The 20,278-nt window shown below is 47.3% G+C and overlaps 1 protein-coding gene across 2 annotated transcripts in view; it reads left to right on the plus strand.

The window, feature by feature from the left end:
- The window catches only part of ZSWIM8 (zinc finger SWIM-type containing 8), a 114,624-nt gene that overhangs the window by 67,765 nt on the left and 26,581 nt on the right, over positions 1–20,278 (plus strand). The window contains exons 5-11 of one of the 2 annotated variants that reach the window (XM_074999745.1): positions 3,570–3,742; positions 5,461–5,568; positions 13,534–13,615; positions 14,070–14,190; positions 14,727–14,928; positions 15,912–16,087; positions 18,162–19,167. In XM_074999745.1, coding sequence (XP_074855846.1) covers positions 3,570–3,742; positions 5,461–5,568; positions 13,534–13,615; positions 14,070–14,190; positions 14,727–14,928; positions 15,912–16,087; positions 18,162–19,167 — 1,868 coding nt within the window. Of the gene's footprint in view, positions 1–3,569; positions 3,743–5,460; positions 5,569–12,716; positions 12,758–13,533; positions 13,616–14,069; positions 14,191–14,726; positions 14,929–15,911; positions 16,088–18,161; positions 19,168–20,278 lie in introns of those variants that run through there. The other variant, XM_074999746.1, reaches the window with a different exon arrangement.

Here is a 20,278-nt window from a genome sequence, read left to right on the forward strand (position 1 = left end):
GAAATGTGCAATTCTGATGAATCCATGTGTGAAGGTGAGGGCTGTATGTACGACAAGAGGGGAAGAAAACCTGCATTCCCCTCTGTGCTCATCTTGTTCCTTTGCCTGTTTGTCATGGCTGATTCCCCAGCCTGGCACTTCAATGGCTAGCCAAATAAAACTCTGCTAGACCCTCTCTCTGCAATTCCCAGAAACAGAAGAGTTTTCCTGACTTTCATTTTTCCCTGAAATCAGTTAGTAGCTGCAACCACATAGTGAACAAAATTCCCTTTGCAGGAAAGAGAGCCTTTTGGAATCTCTTTCCTATGGGTAAACCCTGTAACCTGTTTTTCCCAAGGATTTGGAAAGAAATAACAAGAGCACCCTACAGAGAATAACGCAGGAACCTGCGAACTCTCTAGTAAGATGTCTATGGCCAGGCAGTTTTAAGCCCCCGAAGGATACAAAGGATCAATCAGTATTGGCTAACTTTTATTACTGAAACAAGTGTATTTTTGCAAGTATAGTCAATGACTTGTTGTTTTAAAAAGCCATGAATTGAAGCAAAACTTGAGGATTTTTCACTGGGTCAGACTCTTGTTTACAGGAGAGAACAAAAGGAACAATTAACCAGCTTAGACAAAATTTCCAAACCCCAAACAATGAAAAACTTGTTTTTTCCCACTGCTCCTGGAGAGATTCCCCATCTTTTCTCTCTCTCCTCCCCCCCCACCCCCGCCCCGCCCCAGGTCTCTAACTGCTGCTTCTGTTGCAATTCAGTTTCAGGTCTGAATTTGTCCCATTAGCTTCTCTTACCTCCTATTGCTCTCAGGAGCAGGTTAGCTTAACCTTTTCTGAGCTCCCCAGGTACATTTTTAGGCTTTTCTTTGCAGCGCCCATTCCTAACAGTCTTACTCTAAGGCAGTGGTTCCTAAACTTTTTGGCATCATTCCCCCTTTTGATTTTTGAGAGACCCTCACACCCCCCACCTCTTTTACCATCATCAAACCCCACTTCTAACAAAAATTCAATTTGTAATTTAAAATAAACACAAAAACGTTATTTAAAATTAAAAATAAGCACAAATAGCTTTTCTTGGCTCAAATTGAATAAAAATGTAATTTAACAGCAGAAACAAAATGAATTTAATGTGACAGATGATGCTGCATTTTCTTCACAAGCTGGGAAATCCTAGGTTTGAAAGATGAAAGTGCGCAACATGTTGTTTTTCACATGCAGTCAATTTCTTTGTTTTTAACATGATTAAACTTAAAGCTTGTTTCACAGATGTACATTGGCAAAAAGAAAGAATAATAGGTAGTGCTTTTTCTCCAGCTTCCAAGTACGTTGAGAAATATTTTATCCAAAATTCCTTCAAACTTGAGTTTTCGAAATGATCTTTTGCACTTGAATCATATTTTATTTCAAGTGCTTGTTCTTGCAATGCATCCACATCAATGCTGAATGGATTGCGCACTAATTTATGAATTTGATTGCAAGAAAAGTTGTCTGGAAAATAGTGAGTAGCAGACTCAGTGGAGCCGTGCCGCCCTGCCCCAAGCCACATGCCAACTGCCAGAGCCTTAGTGCCTCCCCACCCCGGGGGCCCTTTTACCTCATGCCAGACCTTGACCCCTGCTGGGCCGACACCAGCCCAGGGACAAGCTGCGAAGGCTGGTTCCAGCCCTATGCTGGATGTGACCTTGGGTCCCTGGGTGCCAGCTCCACCCCGAATAGGCTGCTAGCATGCCGCTGAGCTGCCGGTCCCTGCAGAGACCAGCTGCAGTCCTTGCTGGGGTGCTAGACACTGTGAAGGCCCTGTCCCAGCCTGGAGGCCAACTATGGATGGGCCAGGCTAACAGCAACAGCCCCCACCTTGTGAGTGCCTGTCTGGTGCAGCCCCAGCCGCCCACCCACCAGAGCCCTGAGTTGCCTGTTCTCCTGCCAGCACCTAAGCCGCCCATACAAGCCGCGGGTCAGCCACCCAAGCCCCATGAGCCACCTACGTGAGCTCTGCCCCTCCCCTCCCCCAAAGCCAGGCATCGCTAGCCCCCCATTCTTACCCCATCCCCGTCCCTCTTCCCCAGGCCATCCTTCCCTCTGCTGCTGCCGATGGCTCTGCCTTATGACTGAGGGCTGGGAGCCCAGTTCTGCACTTTCCAGCTGCTCTGAAAGCAGTGCTGCCGTTAGCAGTAGCGAGAAGTGAGGATAGCAGTGCTGTCGTTCTCCCCTACAACAACATTGTGGGCTCCGCGCCCCAGCTCCCTCACTGCTCTGTGCCTCTCGAGCCCTACAATTACACCACTGTGACACTTCAGATTTAAATAGCTTAAATCTTGAAAATTACGATTTAAAAATGCCTGTAACCATGAAATAGATGACCCTACATATGGTGCAGTTACATCTCTTCTGGGAGTGTAGGCATTGTTTACTGTTACTGTTTCTGGAAGATGAGCAGAATCAGCCAGGGGGCTGTCTGTACGGGAAGTGTAAACTGCAGGAGGACTTACAGGCACTCAAACATCTGCTGAAAATGTTGAGAAACTGGGGAAGCTAATGGCGTGTGGTACAGAGGAGGAAGATGGGAGAACAAAGCAATGAGGAAGGGAAAATTTTTTGGAGGTGTTCAGTTTCTCCATTGCTGATAGATGCTATGCTCTGGATGGGTATTGATGGAAAAGATGGAGGCAAAAGACCACCAGCCTGAAAGCTATTGAGAGCGCGCCACCATGCAGGGGAAAAGGACAGGGTCTTTGCGATGCTTGACCTGATACAGAACAGTGAGCCGTCCCTTGGGTGTTGGGGCAAGGAAGAGGGATTTGAGGAACCAACAAACACATCTGGCTGGAGGCTAAGGAATGTCCACTTACTGCAGCCCACACAGGGAGAATCTCTTACATGCATGAAGTTTTAGTAGAACCAGGGGCCTGGGGGTTTTAGTAGAGGGCTGGACCAGGGTCGTTGAAGTTGGCTCCCATTAATCAGGGCAGAGATGTAATTTGCACCATTTCCCCTGATGGTTTCCTCCATCCTATAAGCATTACTCAGACTTGTCTGTGTTGAATCTGTTAGTCTACATTCATGCACTCTGTGAGATACTAGACAAGTTGCCCGCTGGCACTGGTAGGATTGGAAGAGATTTCTAGACATGTTGCCTTTGGCAGCCTAAAGGCATTGTAACAGCTCTTAATGACCCTCTGCTGCGGTGGACCTCCTGGACAAGTTGGAACTCGGATTGCAGTGTGTCTTGCCTATAGAGGTAGCCTGTGAAAAATGCCACTGCTCAGCAATCTGAAGGGATTTCAGCTAGTCCAGAACTGGCTTTAATAACAATGGTCAGAGCTGTAGGGAAGGTATAAATAGCTTGCTGGTAAAATGTTTGTGTGGCACATTTGACATTCGCCCAATGGGAAGAGCCCGGTGCTGAAGACGTGACAAGTTGCTGATCCAATGGGATTGCTGTTTAAAATAATCAGAAGGACATTTCTGTTAGACAGTAAAGAGTAGTGTTAACGTGCACGTCTTCAAGCGTTCCTTTGAATGCTTCAGTGTCACACACTGACAGGAACTTCGGCCTATTTTCCCAACAGGTTTCCACCTCAGTGCCACAGTGGTACCACCGCAGATGGTGCCGCCCAAAGGTGCATACAATGTGGCAGTGATGTTCGACCGATGCAGGATCACCTCGTGCAGCTGCACATGCGGAGCTGGAGCAAAGTGGTGTGCCCACGTAGTGGCCCTCTGTCTCTTCCGGATACACAACGTAGGTCTTCAAAATTCTGTCATTCTCCGGGTGTCTTCCTGTATGGTCATAGGGGAAGCTCCATAAAGCTTCCTTCTCTCCAGTGCAGTTATTCTTTTTCCTATCTAATGGCATGATCATTGTGAGTCTGTGTGTGGCGATGCAAGCCCTCTGCAGTCACAATTTGAATTAAGGGAGGACGCAAAGTTGCAGAATATCTTTTAATGCCATGTGTCCCAGTACGAGTGGATAAGCCACCCCATCCTGCCCTGTTTAGGGTTGTGTGTTCCTTCAGTTTGCAACAGGTCAGCAATGGAGTAAATGTTGTGTTGGAAATATGTGCAAGGACATGATTTCTTGTGGTTTGAAAGCTGTTGTGCTGCTCAGTCATCCTACACAGCATGTCAATCACTCCTGATTTTTCCTGTGCAATCACTCATGTAACATGCTGTGACTAGGATGCCTGCTACCTTCCAGTCTGATGCCCAAAGTGAGAATCTTTCCCAGCCAATGCAGGGCAAAGTACCAACAGTGAAGGAGGTGCTGCAGTGGAAAACAGGCAAAACATAATGTTAGGACACACAAAATATATGCATGGAGAGAGTAGTCTTCTGTTGCAGTTCGATCTGCTTTAGTTGATTGTTTTTGAGCAGCTTTGGACTGTGGGAAGGAAAAAGATGCTGTGTTGCCATGAAACGTTTAGTCCATACTGGTTTTTAATCAGTCTCAGGCCATCTAAATACATAAATAGGTTCGAATTACCCACTGAAATTCACTAATTTATCAGTGGTTTTCACTGGGGATGAACATGTACTTAAACTGATGAGTGCTGCCTTTAGTCTCCCAGTGGAAGCGAAGTATTTTAAACCCAGTGGCCGTTTTCAATTGGTTAATGCATTCAAAACTTGGTCTGGGAGGCTGAGAATAGGCAGCGGGTTTCCTGATTCACAGCATGAGGCAGAAGGTGGTTTGGGACCACCATGTGACAGAAGCAAACCTGCATCTCTCCCACCAGAAAGGTTTTGCTTATTATTTAGAGCATTTTGGTATTTGCATACACTGAACACAGCAAGGAAGCTGCATGTAAAGAGTTTTTGTTGTATTCAGACATCCAGTTTCAGATTAAGAGCTCAGTCAATTAGCAATGGTATCTTACTCATTGAAATGCGCGTGCTTTGGTCCAGTTCAGGGATGGCTTCTGCTGGGAGATCTTGTTCTGCACAGGGAAAGAATTTATGGAATTGGTCTTTGCTGTCTGTATGACCTACTTTTTAAAGGCTGGTAATTAATTGAATTTAGCATTAGAATCAATAAGTAAGTCGCAGTGTAAAGGGAAGGAGTGGTGACCCATAGCACTGTTCCCTTTGCCAAAAGCTAAAGAATAACAGCCTGTTTTAGAGGTTTGTTTATGAATTCTCTGCTGGTGTTTGTGCAACTACTAACAACAACAGAACCTATGCACATTGGGTAGCAAAATGTCCATGACAAAAGGTTCCTTTCTTAAAAGCAGGTTGTATAAAACCAAGTCATAGGTGATTTGAGTTTAGGCTACAGCATTCTCTTACATAATATGAAAAAGTCATGTCCACATAGAGCCAGGAACCAGTGCTACAACCCTGGCAGCAGTACCTGTGCTTAAATATGGCTATTACAAGAACTGAGTCAATTATCTGGTAGGCAGGGCTTAATTCTGCCTCACCTCGTTCACAATAGTACTCTTAAATCTTCTGTCTCTCCAGGCATCTGCAGTGTGCTTGCGAGCACCTGTTTCAGAATCATTGTCTCGGCTTCAGAGAGATCAGCTACAGAAATTTGCTCAGTACCTGATCAGTGAACTCCCGCAACAGGTAAGTGGACATAATCCTATACCAGTGGAACTCTTTTAAACTCAGGTCATCCTGGGTTGCTTTCATCTCTGTGGAATGTTTTCCTTCCCAAATGGCCAATTACTTTCTAGTACCCAAGGAGGCATACATGTGGTTGAACCATTATTTGTTGCCAGGTAATGGATTAGAATTGTGCCCTAAAAAGAGAGAGGAGAGTGTTGCTTAGTCATCTGAAGAAATTTTGTCATTAGCATTCCCATGGGAATAAGTGGGTTTGTAGAATCATAGAATTCTAGGGCTGGAAGGGACCTCAGGAGGTCCTTTAGTCCCAGCCCCCTGCCTAAAGCAGGATCAACTCCAACTAAATCATCCCAGCCATGACTATGTCAAGCCGGGTCTTAAAATCCTCTAGGATGAAGATTCCACCACCCTTCTAGGCAACGCATTCCAGTCCTTCACCAGCCTCCTGGTGAAATAGTGTTTCCTAATATCCAACCTACATCTCTCCCTCTGTAATTTCAGACCATTGCTCCTTGTTCTGTCATCTGTCACCATTGAGAACAGTCTCTCTCCATCCTCTTAAGAGTCCCCTTAAAGGAAGCTGAAGGCTACTATCAAATTGCCCCTTGGTCTTCTCTTCTGCAAACTAAGTAAGCCCAAATCTCTCAGCCTCTCCTCATAGGTCATGTGCTCCAGACCCCTAATCATTTTTGTTGGCCTCCGCTGAACCCTCTCCAATGTGTCCACATCCTTTTCTATGCTGGGGGGCACAGAACTGAACACAATACCAGATGAGAGTCACCAGAGCTGAGTAGAGGGGAATAATAACTTCTCTAGATCTGCTGGAAATGCTTCTCCTAATGTACACCAATTTGCCAGTAACCTTTTTGGCTGAAAGGGCACACTGTTGACTCATATCCAGCCTCTTATCCACTATAATCCCCAGGTGTTTTTCGGCTGTACTGCTACTTTGCCAGTCAGTCCCCATCCTGTAACAGTGCTTGGGATTCTTCCATCCCAAGTGCAGGACTCTGCACTTATCCTTGTTGAACCTCCATCAGATTTCTTTTAGCCCAATCCTCCAATTTGTCTACATCACTCTGTACCCTATCCCTTCCCTCCAGTGTGTCTACCTGGCCCCCTACCTTAGTGTCATCTGCACATTTGCTGATGGTGCAGTCCATTCCCTCATGCAGGTAATAAATAAAGATGTTCAACAGTACTGGCCCTAGAACTGATCCCTGGGGCACTCCACTTGAAACCAGCCGCCAACCAAACACTGAGCCATTGACCAGTATGCTTTGGGCTCATCTGTCAAGCCAGTGTTCTCGCCGTCTTACAGTCCAAGTATCCGATCCATACTTCCTTAACTTATGGGCAAGAAAGCTGTGGGAGACTGTATCAAAAGCTTTGCTAAAGTCAAAGTATATCACGTCCACAGAGCCAGTTACCTCATCATAGAAGCTAATCAGATTGGTCAGGCACAACTTGCCCTTGGTGAATCCATGTTGACTACTCTTGATCACTTTCCCCTCTTCTAAGTGCTCCAAAATGGATTCTTTGAGGATTCCCTCCATGATTTTTCTTGGGACTGAAGTGAGACTCACTGGTCTCTAGTTCCTTGGATTGTCGTCCTTTCCTTTTTTTTTAAAGATGGTCACTATGTTTGCCTTTTTCCTATCATCTGGGACCTCTCCATCTCCATGAGTTTTCAAAGATAATGGCCAAAGGATCTCCAGTGATATCTACCAATTCCCTCAGTATCCTTGGATGCCTTAAATCCAGACCTACGGATTTGTGTGCTTCTAGCTTTTCTAAGTAACGATTAACCCATTCTTTCCACACTGAGGGCTACCCACCTCCTTCCCATACTTCGTTGCCCAGTGCTGTAGTCGGGGAGCTGACATTGTTTGTGAAGACTGAGGCAAAAAAAAACATTGAGTACTTCAGCCTTTCCCACATCATCTGTCACCAGATTGCCTCCCTCATCCAGTAATGGCCTCACACCTTCCCTGAAAACCCTCTTATTGTTAACATACCTGTTGAATCCCTTCTTGTTGCCTTTCACATTCCTTGCTAGCTGCAGTTCCAATTGTGCTTTCGCTTTCCTGATTACTGCCCCAGCATTCTCCAGCCATATGTTTATACTCCTCCTTGGTCATGTGTCCAAGTTTCCATTTCTTATACGCATCCTTTTTGAATTTAAGCTCTCCCAGGATTTCCCTGTTGGGTCAAGCTGGTTGCCTACCATATTTGCTTTTCTTCCTGCACATCAGGATGGTTTGTTCCTGTACCTTCCATAAGACCTTTTAAAAATACTGCCAGTTCTCTTGAATTCCTTTCCCTTTCCCTTTCATATTAGCTTCCCAGGGGATCATGCCCATCAGTTCTCTCAGGGAGTTGAAGTTTCCTCTTTTGAAATCAAGGACCTGTGTTTTACTGCTCACCTTTCTTTCTTTTTGTGAGAATCCTGAAATCTGCCATTTCATGATCACTGCAGCCCAGGTTGCCACCCATTTCTATTTCTCCTACTAGTTCTTCCCTGTTTGTGAGCAGCAGGTCAGCATTTGTACCAGGAAGTTATCCCCAACATTCTCCAAAAACTTTCTGGATCGTCTGTGTGCTGCTGTATTGGTCTCCCAACAAATGTCTGGGTAGTTAAATTCTCCCATGAGAACCAGGGCCTGTGATTTGGCAGTTTCTCTTAGTTGTCTGAAGAAATCCTCGTCTACCTCATCGACCTGATCTAGTAGCCTATAGCAGACACCAAACACAACATCGCCTCTGTTGTTTCTGCTTCTAAGCTTAACCCAAAGACACTGAACTGTCTCTTCTTCCTCCATATACTGGAGCTCTGAAAATCATATTTCTCTCTCACACAAATCGCAACTCCTCCTTTTCTCCCAGCCTGTCCTTCCTGAACCGTTTATACCCTTCCCTGACTGTGCTCCAGTTATGAGTCATCCCAGCGAGTCTGTTATTTCAATCACCTCATACTACTGTCAATGTTCCAGGGTCTCTAATTCCTCCTGTTTGTTTCCCAGGCATCTTGATTTGCGTACAAACACCTTAGATAATAAGCTGCTTGGCCTACTTTCTCCTTTTGAACCAGGGGTCCTCCTTTGTTGTACCTTCTTCCTTCCATGCTTACCTCAGGGCTTGGGTCACCGTCCCCCAACGAACCTAGCAATCCTTGTGCCCGAAAGAGTCCCATAGTCAAAGAAACCAAATCCCTCTCTCCGACACCACCTGCACAACTGTACATTTACTTCTGTGATTCGATGATCTCCCCGTGAACCCCTTCCTTCAACAGGGAGGATTGATGAGAATACCACTTGCACTCCGTATTCTTTGATCTTCCTTCTAAGAGTTACATAATCCGCAGTGATCTGCTCAGGGTTGTTCTTCGCTGTGTCATTAGTTCCTACATAGAGAAGTAGGAAGGGGTAATCAGCAGGTTTGATTTCTGGAAGTCTCTGTCAGATTCTGGATTCTAGCTCCTGGTAAGGAGCAAACTTCCTGAGATTCCGCGTCTGGCCGGCAGGTGGATGACTCTGTCCGTCTTAGGAGGGAGTCCCTGACCACCACCACCCGTCGTCTTCTCTTGGGGGTGGTGGCCGTAGAACTGCCATCCTGAGGTCTACTCATCCCAGGCCTTCTAGCCACTGGCATCTTCTGATCCCTTCTCTGAGAGGTCTCTGCCACTGCATTCTCCACTATATCACCTGTGCAGAGAACCTGAAAGCGGTTGCTTACCTCTACAAGAATTGGAGGTAACTGAACTGGCTTTCATCTCCTGGAGGTTACATGTTTCCAGTTATCTTCCTCGGTTTCTACTGCCCTCATCGGCTGCTCAGCTGGCTGTGCCTCCAGTATTAAACGATGCCTTCTACTGAGGAACTCTTGTCCTTCTCTGATGGACTAAAGGGTTGATATTTGCACCTTAAGTCCTCTAACCTTTTCTTCCAAGATGGCGACCAGCTTGCACTTGGTACATACAAAATCCCTTCTGTCTTCTGGGAGGAAAACAAACATAGCACATGCGGTGAAGGTCACACAGCTGACTTGTCAGGCTTATCAGTAACCGTGGGCTCAGGACCCATTGGTGTCTGTCTGCCTCACTCAGGCCTTGTCTACACTACCACCTTCCTTCGAAGGAAGGAGGGTAATTAGGGTGTTGGGAGTTTACTAATGAAGTGCTGTCGTGCATATGCAGCATTTCATTAAGCAAATTCCCCCCGCAGCACCTTTAAAATTTTAAACTTCGGAGTACGGGCACGCGTCTAGCTGCGGCTAACCCCCGGTACTTCCAAGTGCTGGGGCAACTTTGAAAATTTTGAGACGTAAAGGGACTTCAGAGTTGACCCGGCACTTGGAGGTACCAGGGTGTGAGCCGCGGCTAGACGCACGCCGGTACTCCAGAGTTTAAAACTTTGAAGTTGCCGTGGGGGCGGGAACTGCTTAATGAAGTACTGCGTATGCACGGCAGCACTTCATTAGTAAATGCCCAACACTGTTCTCTTCCACTGTGCCCTGTCTTGTGCAGAGTGGCTTAGTTCCTGTAAACTAGCTCCGCACCAATCTACTTCTCACTATCCATTTTTAACTTCCTTCAGAGAATTCGCTCTGAAGATTAGAGCTGACTTGAAGGGCAGAAGAGAAACAAAACAATTAAAAAAAAAAAAATGGGGCTCCCCACAAGGCGAACTTCCCAGGCAAACTTCCCTGTTTGCAGCTCCTAGCTGGTCACTAGCCTCTGGCTTGTGAAGCCTTCTTTCCTTTGGTCCCTCCTACCCTTGGGGAGTCACGGGGGGAGGGGTGCGCCTGCACAGGCGCGCACGCACGCACACGCTGCCCCAGTAACTGGAATTCACATTCAAGCAATCAGCCCAACAAACTGAAATTCACATTCAGAAACTCAAATTCACACAAACAGCCTGGCAAGCTGAAATTAAAATTCAAACACTCAGCCTAGCACTCAGTTACTCACAAGTAACTGAGGTCAATCAGTATCTGAAATTCAAATTCAAACAGTTCAGGAAAGAAACATACCCACTAGCCCTCGCCTGATTCAGTGGGGTTCATCTTCTCTCGCAGATAAACTCCCCTGTTTGCAGCCCTGTTAGCAGCTCCCAGCTGGTCATGCTCCTGCTGGTTGCTAGCCTTGTTACGAATATCATACATCTGTCAGAACAAAAGATATTAACGAGGGACAAGAGCATAGTGTTCCTAGGACAAGTCAGTGTTTGTGGCCTTTTCTGTGTGTGAATTTAGTGCAGATTACAGTTGCCCGATTTGACAGTCTTGGGAACCAGCTGCAGAACATACAGAGCATGGCCAGTGATATCCATCACTCTGCCTCACCAGTGTTTGACCCCTAATCTAGAGAAGCCACTCCTCTGGTAGGGGTAAAAGGACAGTTCGGTTTCTGACTCTGAGCTGTCCACTCTTGCTGTGTCTGCTGAGGTTTACAAAGCAGGGGCACAGCTGTGATGGGCTTTGTGATGTAAATATCACAGGACTCTCACACAGGCTGCTGATGTCCTTGGATCATAATAACTTTTGGTCTCTGCCAACCTAGGCTGTATTCAGACCAATGAAGATGAGATGTAAGATTTTCACTTCAGTTGGTTTTTCTTAACCAGTGGCTCAGGAGCACAGCTGGCAAAGAAACCCTCTTTCCCTCTCTTCTTCTGCTTGGCTAAGTGTTTGTCTGTCTGCCTCTTGAAACACACACAGGCTTATTGTTGATTTAAAAAAAAAATTACTTGTATAGCAAATGTAAGGACTTCTTCAAAAGCATAAGCTGTGAGTAAAGGATGCTAACCTGGAAAAGCTGAGCAACACTAGCCTAAGCCACACAATTCCCCTTTTCCTCTGTTTTTGAATGTGTTTGTATTCAATGCTCAGCTTATTTCCACTAGGAGTTAGGACACTGTCAAAATGCTCACAAAGTACCATTCATAATTCATGGAACTTTAATACTTTTGGTGGTTGGAGTCTTACTTACATTGTTCTCATTAAACTGCTCAGGAGCGCCGAACAGAGCAATCACAGTGATGTGAAGACAATAACGTACATCTACTGTCGCCTTGCTGTAGATGGATCACAAACCAGTAGCAGTTACACCACTTCTTGCGGGTGTATGTGACAGATCAGCCTTTCTTGCTCCCTTCAGGTTTGGTTGACTTAGGTAGTAGGGCAGTGGTTAGAAAAAGTCATCCAGAAGCATGGGTAGTACCTGCTGGCCTTTCTTCTGTATCAATGAATGGTATATACCAGTGAGTGGTTGGTGTAATGGAAAGTGTATCGTCTCCCCCAGCAGTGCATGACTGCTGCCACCCCAGATTAATTATTGCCATTTTACCAGATTATCTGATGGGATGTTGCCCAACAGAGTTTTTTTAGGTTTTATTGGAAAATCTATTTTAATCTGTTTAATGTGCTCCTGGATCACTTTCACTTCCAAGAGGGTCTTTGAGGGAGGGTATGCCCAAACTCAGCACACAGGCCCCAAGCTGCTGGGGGTCAAGGTATCCAGCGTGTGGCTGCTTGTGAGTACTTTGTGTCTCCAGTGTAAAGCATTGATTCTGTGAAGCCCTGGTGGTCCACAGAGATCTGAATTGTCACATGAGGTGGCTCTTTCTCCTTATTTCCAGCTGATGAGAAACGCGTATCTCACTACAGGGAAGCTATTCACTCACAAGTCTGGAGGGGAAGTGGCCCACTGGAGCCAGGGTGTAAGGGGTGGAGTTATTGGGAGAATCTGTCGAAGATGTGTGTGCTGTGAAAATGAAAGCCCTCATATGCAGCGTTTGGAGCCTGTTACCATGTTCACCTTCCTAGAGCTACCTGCATCGGGGAAGCCAGTCTCCCTATTTCAACTAAGCGCACAAGTTTATTTTGCTGAGGTATTGCTCCCTCAGGCATTTGCTGCGTGCAGTGACTATTCCCTTCCAGCTGCCATTTCTCAGCGCTATGGCCCTCAACATGTGAGGTTAACTTGGCCAGCGACTTCTCACCTCTTGGTTACTTGCAAAGTGCAGTAATGGCAAAAGCTGTAAGAGCTATCTAATGCCTAGCATGTTTCTCCAGGTGCCTCATAGACACGAAATGCCCCCACTGAACAGTTGTGGATATTGTTTTCCATCGGTCTCTTTATAAGTGAAGATGGGCCTATATAATTTCTGACTATCTAGGAGGGTTTGCAGTGAGTATTTTACACTCCAGTCTCAGGTGTGCGATCACATTTACCCCAGCGTTTTGCTGTGCAAAGTGGGGGCGGGTTGAGAGGAGAGTCCTATCTCTGACCCTTGGTTAAGTCACTCAGGTCTGAGCTATCTTCGTTCTCCGTTGTGGTTATGGTGAGCGTGAATCCAGGTAGCAAAAGGATCCAAACCTGCAGCTGTGTACTGGTTTGAAAACCAGGAGAGCAAGCCTTCCTCCCTGCGTTAGCTTTCATGGGCTAAGGCCCATAAGATGACCCAGGACTTCTTGTTGTTTTTGAAGATACAGACTAACTGGGCTCCCCCTCTGGTACTGGTCTCCCTGCGTTGTGGCTCCTTGAAAGGCTGAGGTTTTAGAGCACCTCTTAACCCAGAGGCAGTGTCATTTACCTTCCGAAGGACTGAGGTGGGGGGCGGAATGAGGTGGGGGATAGAGAGGCAGCCTGTAGAGGAGGGCATACAAGAAAATGGTGGAGGCCTCTCAAGTGCAGCCACTCAGGAGCACGTGGCTTTCCCTCCACTCACCTAGTTCTTAAAAGGGCCATTTCACGTGTCAGGCATGCAGGCACCCTGGGTTGAAAACTAGGAAAGGAGCCCTGAAGGGTAACCTGGAGGCAGGTGTTTTGAACCAGCTCTGACAAGCCAACAGTCCCTCAGTAACCATAATGAAACTCAGAGTAGCTCCTTGGTTTGTCAGGACAAGGCAAGACGTGCGGATTTACTTTCAAGTCACATTCAACATGTTTCTCTTACATTTTAGATTCTTCCTACTGCTCAGCGCCTACTAGATGAGCTGCTGTCATCTCAGTCCACTGCTATCAACACGGTGTGTGGAGCCCCAGGTAATTTGAATAGTTCGTACCTGGTCTGATTCTCTGTTACGTGCCTCAGGGAGGGGAAGCCAGCATTTCTCTCTCCCTCAGTATCACTGGATTACAGGGGCACTGCTCCTCAGATAGTGGTGGGAAGAAAGGGAAAGGGGGTAAGTCTGAGGGTTCATGTAAACACCTAGCTGCTGGAGGGAACTGCTGGTGCTTCAGACTGACAAGAAAACTTGGGGTGGAATCTTTAGCTATCACCCAGGTTGGCTTTTTTTAATGGAAGGTGTTTGCCATTAACCCATTATGTAATGACTGCAATATATTTCTAGGCCTCATGAACAATTCTGAGATGGTTGCTTTTTGGATGGGATGAGGTTAAGGTACATTGCTTGTATGCTGCCTGCCGTGTCTGGGGTTATGGGATGTAGGTGGTATCTCTCCCAACACCTGCAAACTCTGTGCATTCTTTCTCAAGATCCCACTGCTGGTCCCTCAGCCTCAGACCAAAGCACCTGGTACCTGGATGAATCTACTTTAAGTGACAACATAAAGAAAACCCTTCACAAATTCTGTGGGCCCTCTCCTGTTGTCTTCAGGTAACCTGCCTCCTCTTCAGAGTAGGGACTATATCCCTTTCTCCAAAGGGCTCAGAGTCCATGAGAGTGCCCACCTTTGCTATTACATGGACTGTACCATGTAATTGTGCCATGAAACTAAGGATGCTTAATTTTGGGTCATTCTCCCAGGTAATGTTCTCTGTCTGTGCATGTCTGTTGCCATGTTGAATCTCGGTAGATAAAAGGCCTTTCTGGTGCTCATTTAGTCTTTGCAAAATGTATATAGAACTTGCCTGTTCCTGTCTGATTCCTGTTATGCTGAATTTCATAGAAACACAGGGCTGGTAGGGACCTCAGGAGGTCATCTAGTCCAGCCCCCTGCTTCAAGCAGGATCAACCCTCACTAAGTCATCCCAGTCAGGACCTTGCCAAGCCAGGACTTAAAAACCTCAAGGTTTAACCACATTTGTCAAAGCCTTTCTCAGAGTGCAAACGTTGGATGGCACAGAACATATTTTTATGCTGCTGTGCTCTCTTGTCTGCATTCTCACTCCCTCTCCCCTTTCACTCCATAGTGATGTAAACTCTATGTACCTCTCCTCCACGGAGCCCCCAGCCGCTGCAGAGTGGGCGTGTCTCCTGCGCCCCCTGAGAGGGCGAGAGCCGGAGGGGATCTGGAACCTGCTGTCCATCGTTCGGGAGATGTTCAAGAGACGGGACAGCAATGCAGCCCCTCTGCTGGAGATCCTGACAGACCAGTGCCTGACCTACGAGCAGGTATGCAGCCCCTCCTGGGGAAGCAGGTCAGCCGGCGAGGGCCGGTTAGTGGCAATGACTGATGCTATTGGAATTCATGGCTTGGGAAGATTTACACAATCTTTATGTGCATTGGGAGAAGAGGCACATTCTCTCCAATGGGAGCTGCTCTTCCGTGAGCTGCTGTGGTCTGCTATTAGTTGCGGAAGTGGTGATATGCAGAACACCCTGGCATCCCATGATGTCAGCCAGTGGTATTTGTATTAACAGTGGTATGTGGTTTGCAGTCCTTTTTGTCAACTGTCCCCTCTGCCTCTTCTGCCAAGTCAGTGCAATTTACCCTGTTCGTTTTTCTGTTATTTCTGTATTGGTTTAAGGGGTATGTTGGGTGGCAGTGTTTCAGACTCTTCATGTATTTGGTAGAAAATGGCTTTTGGAAGCTCTGAGCCTTTACTTTAAAATCTGTTACAAATAGCAGTAGTAATAATAACAATGTTGTATGAATTTAGCGGAAGGGGAAAGGTCATTCTGACAGTCCTGGACCTTGCAGTTGTTTCTCCCGCAGTACAGAGGTAACCATGGACTGCTTCAGTGCGTGCATCTCCCCCCGTCCTCTAGCATATGCCTTTGCCTTAGTTGGAGTGGGGAACCCATTTGTGAAAGTCAATATTATCTGGGCATCTGTTCTTTAGGAACCAGACTGAGCCTAAGGAACTCATTTCACATGGGGCACTCAGTGCACTTTACTGCAGAGTACACAGGGCACTCAGTTACTACTGCCCTGCAGAGTGTGTTCTTGTAGCGCTTTTCCCCGTGTCCAGTCAGTCCGCTCTTGTTTTGATTCTTGTCTGAGGTTCCATCCAGCCCTCAGTTTGAGTCTCCAGCTTTTAATGTCCAGGGTGCTTTTAGAAAGCATTAAAACATGAAAAGTCCTCCTGCCTTTGTGAATGTGGGGAGGGCGGGGCTTAGTGGCATGGCTGCATTGAATCTACCCTTTTCCGCAGATAACAGGCTGGTGGTACAGTGTGCGAACATCTGCCTCCCATAGCAGTGCCAGCGGGCACACTGGCCGCAGTAATGGCCAGTCAGAAGTGGCGGCCCACGCCTGTGCCAGCATGTGCGATGAAATGGTGGTTCTGTGGAGACTGGCGGTCCTAGATCCAACCATCAGCCCCCAGAGGTGAGCACCGTGGTCAGGTAATCATTGATGGATTTCTTAGAGTCCAGTTCATCCCCCACTGTTCCGTTCTGTGGTACAGGCACACTTTTAGCTTCCTTACCTTGCGTGTCTAGGAATTGAATTATCCGTTAGACAAATGATTATGCTGTCACCAAGATAAACTTAATCACTTTCAGCTTTAATTGCTGGTATTACTCTGTGAGATAGATAGATAGATATAATTTTTTAACCCTAATTTCTGAAGTGAATAATTTCTTCCGTCTGGTTCCTTTTAACGTGCAAGTATAGTTATGCGCCTCATTCTTCGAATCTCTCCTGTTGGAAAGTGCCTTTCTGGACAGGCAGTGCACAGACGGATTCAGTTAACCAACATCATTTCATCATTTGTTTCTTGAGGTCCTGGTTTATAACTGACATACTTTGCTAAGCGTCTCTTGCGTTGTTTCATATTGCACTTCAGTGTGCACACTGGACCAGCCCCATGGCAAAGATGACCAGCGTTAGTAGCAGTGTTTTTGGTTTATCTTGCGTGTATTTTAGCCTCGTATGGACAGCTGATCTGGGACATTCATACTAGTCTTTACTGTACTAATCAGACATTTCCCCAGTGCTTGGGCTGTGCTATCAAATGCTTTGCTGAAATCCAGTTTAATGATGCGCCCAAATTGTCAGTTTGTTAGGAGAGGTCATAAGCAAGAAAGGCGAAGCTCATGGTTTGTCGGCGTGAATGAAGCCAGGATGTTCTTTGTGGCATGTTTGATTTTTAGTTCTTTGTCCACTTTCTAATCTGCTATGTTGTTGAACATTAATACAAAGTCATAACTTTGTAGGGTACATCAGTGAGATTAAAACATTGTGAACTCTGCCCTTAGAGTTTACAGCCTGAAACAGTTTAAAAACATTAAAGTATGCCGCAATGCAAGCAGAGCGCAACAGGGGATCGGGGATAAGTTTTTAAACAAAAATGACTCATATTATGTAGTCAATAAAACATGAGTTGTTTCCTTTTATAAGGCCGGTCAAATAATTCTTCCCATCTTTATAGTAGGTGTCTATCTTTACATTTCAGTCATCTGATGAGTTCCAAAATGCTAAAAGTTCCTGCTTGGTTTCGTGCCTAATTCAAGTGCCTCCTGGTTTATTTCCAGTTCTCCTCCAGTTTGTATAGAGTCACCAGAAAGGTGCCCACTGTCAATTCCTTTGACTTGTTTGAATCTCATCCCTCTGTGCGGTTTCCTAATGGTCACAGTTAGACTTCCCTCAGCCTTCCCAACTTCTGCAGAGTCACACTGTTCCACTGCCATCTTTTCTATGAGTAGTTCCGCTCTCGCTAGCTCCTTTAACTAATCACGGTCAGTGTATTCCTAGCTAATGGGTGTTCTCAGTGGTCAGTGGAAACTGTTACGTAGAGCTCCCTTTGTCTGGCCTAGTGTTAACTCTTAAACCCTTTGCTCAGTACCTTCTTTTGTTTGTGGGCCTGATAAAATCCTGAGAATATGGCAGTGGTTAGTTTTGTTCCCCACAACTCGGGATTCAATGACAAAAGCAGAAGAGGAGTTCAGTGGGAAACTTGATTTCCCCGGCGACTTAGAAGTGGTTTCCGTGGCACTTGGATGGTGTGTGCTGGCTTTAGTGCTCCTAAGAGGAGGACCAGCAGCACTGATGGGAGCCAAGCGTAGTGCAGATTTAAACCCTTCATAAACGTTCTCATTCTGCTTCACCAGAGATTCTTATTCCTGATGTACAGCAGCTCCCTGGTTGAGTCCTGGGCTGGTTTAGCACAGTGCAAATGTCACATCAGTGGTGGGTAACCTATGGGGAGATCCTGCGCAGCCAAATCCCAATCTCCAACCCATTCCCACATTTGATTTGGCAGCATTTGTCTTCCATGACATAGGCCTGCCTAGAAAATGAGGTTCTGGCATCTCTCATTCATGCTCACTCTTCTCCTGGCTCTTTTCTGGTAATTCAGGAGAGGAGCAGGGGTGGGGAGAAGAGGTTCTGTGGGGTGGAGGGGTGGTTTGTCCTGGCATGTTTTTATGGCTGCTTTCTGATCGGTCTCCTCATCCTGCAGGCGCAGGGACCTTTGCTGCCAGCTCAGACAGTGGCAGCTGAAAGTCATAGATAATGTCAAGAGGGGGCAGCACAAGAAGTCCCTGGAGAAACTCTTCCAAGGTTTCAAGCCAGCTGTGGAAGCTTGTTACTTCAACTGGGAGGAGGCCTATCCCATCCCTGGCATCACCTACAGCAGCACTGACAAGAAGAATTCCTTCTGCTGGGTAAAGGCTGTCCAGCAGAGGAACTGCCGGTTGCAAAGTGCAGAGACCGTGGGTGAAGCTGGCAGAGGCCATGGGCAGGACCCTGGGGGAGGCTCTCTGCAGGCTGGGGACAGGTCACACCCCTCGTCACAAGAGCCAGCTGTCCGTCCTAAGGAGCTGGTTGGGAAGCGGAAGGTTGTCTCTGAAGCCCCACAGAGAGCTTTGCGCCGACTTTCGGCCGAAGGAGAGAAGGCTGTTTATAAGACTGCCATGGGCAAGGCCAAGCTGCCAGTGGGGAAAAGCTTAGCCAGTAAACACAGTGGGAAACGCCGCATGAGCAGTGAAGACAGCTCCTTGGAGCCAGATTTAGCAGAGATGAGCCTGGATGACAGCAGCTTGGCTCTGGGGGCGGAGGCCAGTAACACCTTCAGTTTCACGGGGAGTCCCCTGAGTAGGAGCTACAGGGACACTTTTGAAGATGATGGGGGCGTGTACTTCTCGGAGGGGCCTGAGCCCAGCATCAGGAGCAATACCTCAGCCAAGAAAGCTCCAAAGGACCCTGTGGAGGAAGCAGTCAGCGGAGATGACGATCTGCCCTCTGCAGACGAGAATGGCGGTGGTTCCAACCGGAAGCCGGAAGCGGGCTCGAATGGGGCAGCTGGGGGTAGGGAGGAGGGAGAAGAAGATGATGATTATCAGGTGTACTATCTGAATCCGCAGGAGGTGGCCAAGGAGGAGGAGGACAAAGCAGAGGGGGGGAATGAGGAGGAGCAGGACATCTTTGCTGGTATCAAGCCCCTGGAGCAGGAGAACAGGATGGAGGTGAGCTAGTGTAGTTTGTTTTGTTTTTTTTTTCTGATATCGGGTATGGGAAACATTTTTCCTTCAAGGGGCCAGCGACGCATAGGAACAAATCAATTGCAGGGTATGCACAGCCCTTCTTAGAGGTGCGGAGGCTCAGGGCTCGTCGCCTGGAGCAGGGTGAGCCAGCACTCACTACTCCAGCCTGGAGAAGTGGGAGGACACTTGAGGTGGGGGCAAAAATGAGGAGTTTTTAGGGGGGCGGGGGGGTTGTGTGAGAGGTGGTTTCAATCTGGGCAGGAGTTTCAAGGTGTGGGCTTCAGCCAGCTGGTGCTTACCTGAAGCAGCTCCTGGTCGGTGGCGCGGCAGGACGACGGCCTGCCCCAGCTCTGCAATGATCGTGGAAGAAGCTGCCATGTCTGACCCCTACACAGAGGCACGGCCAGGAAGCTCTGCTTAATGTGTGCTGCCTCTGCCTGCAGGTGCTGCTCTGTAGCTGCCATGGGCCCTAGCCAGTGGGAGCTGTGGAGCCAGCGATGGGGGCAGGGGCATCATGTGGCGCTTCACTGGTGTGCCTGCACCTGCGGGCTGCAAGAATATGCCACCTGGTGGTGTGGGGTCTAGTCACAGGCCGGATGGAAATTAGCTGCTGGCCAGAGGTTCCCTGACCCTGGCTTTATACAGTACGCTCAAAAACTAGGTTAAAAGAACATTTTATTCAATTTGCAAAGTCACGTAAAGAGAGGCTGAGACTAGAGCGTGTTGGGCTAATTATATTGATCCTCATTAGGTCAGGTTTTATGCTCTTCCTTGCTGATCTCTGTGGCAGGGTAAGACTTGGGATGTTAGGTTCCATTTCAGGCTCTGGAGCAGAGTTTGCTCTAAGCTGAGTGCATGAGGGGCCACCCAGCAGAGACTCAGGTGCTGTTCAGGTGATCAGCAGATTTCCCTCAACCAGCTCCAGTGGACAACTTGTGTTTCTGTGGTGGTGCACACAATAAAATTTATTCTGTGAAGGTCATAAAAAATCAGAGGGGACCCTGATCTGGAGGACAGTGTGCTGTAGTGATTGCAGGCACTTCTACGCATGTCCCCCAAAGCTTGGCCTGTCCCTGGCCTAGTCTTGTCTTTC

This window comes from Carettochelys insculpta, chromosome 7 (genome assembly GCF_033958435.1).
Source record: "Carettochelys insculpta isolate YL-2023 chromosome 7, ASM3395843v1, whole genome shotgun sequence".
Taxonomy (NCBI): Eukaryota; Metazoa; Chordata; order Testudines; family Carettochelyidae; genus Carettochelys; species Carettochelys insculpta.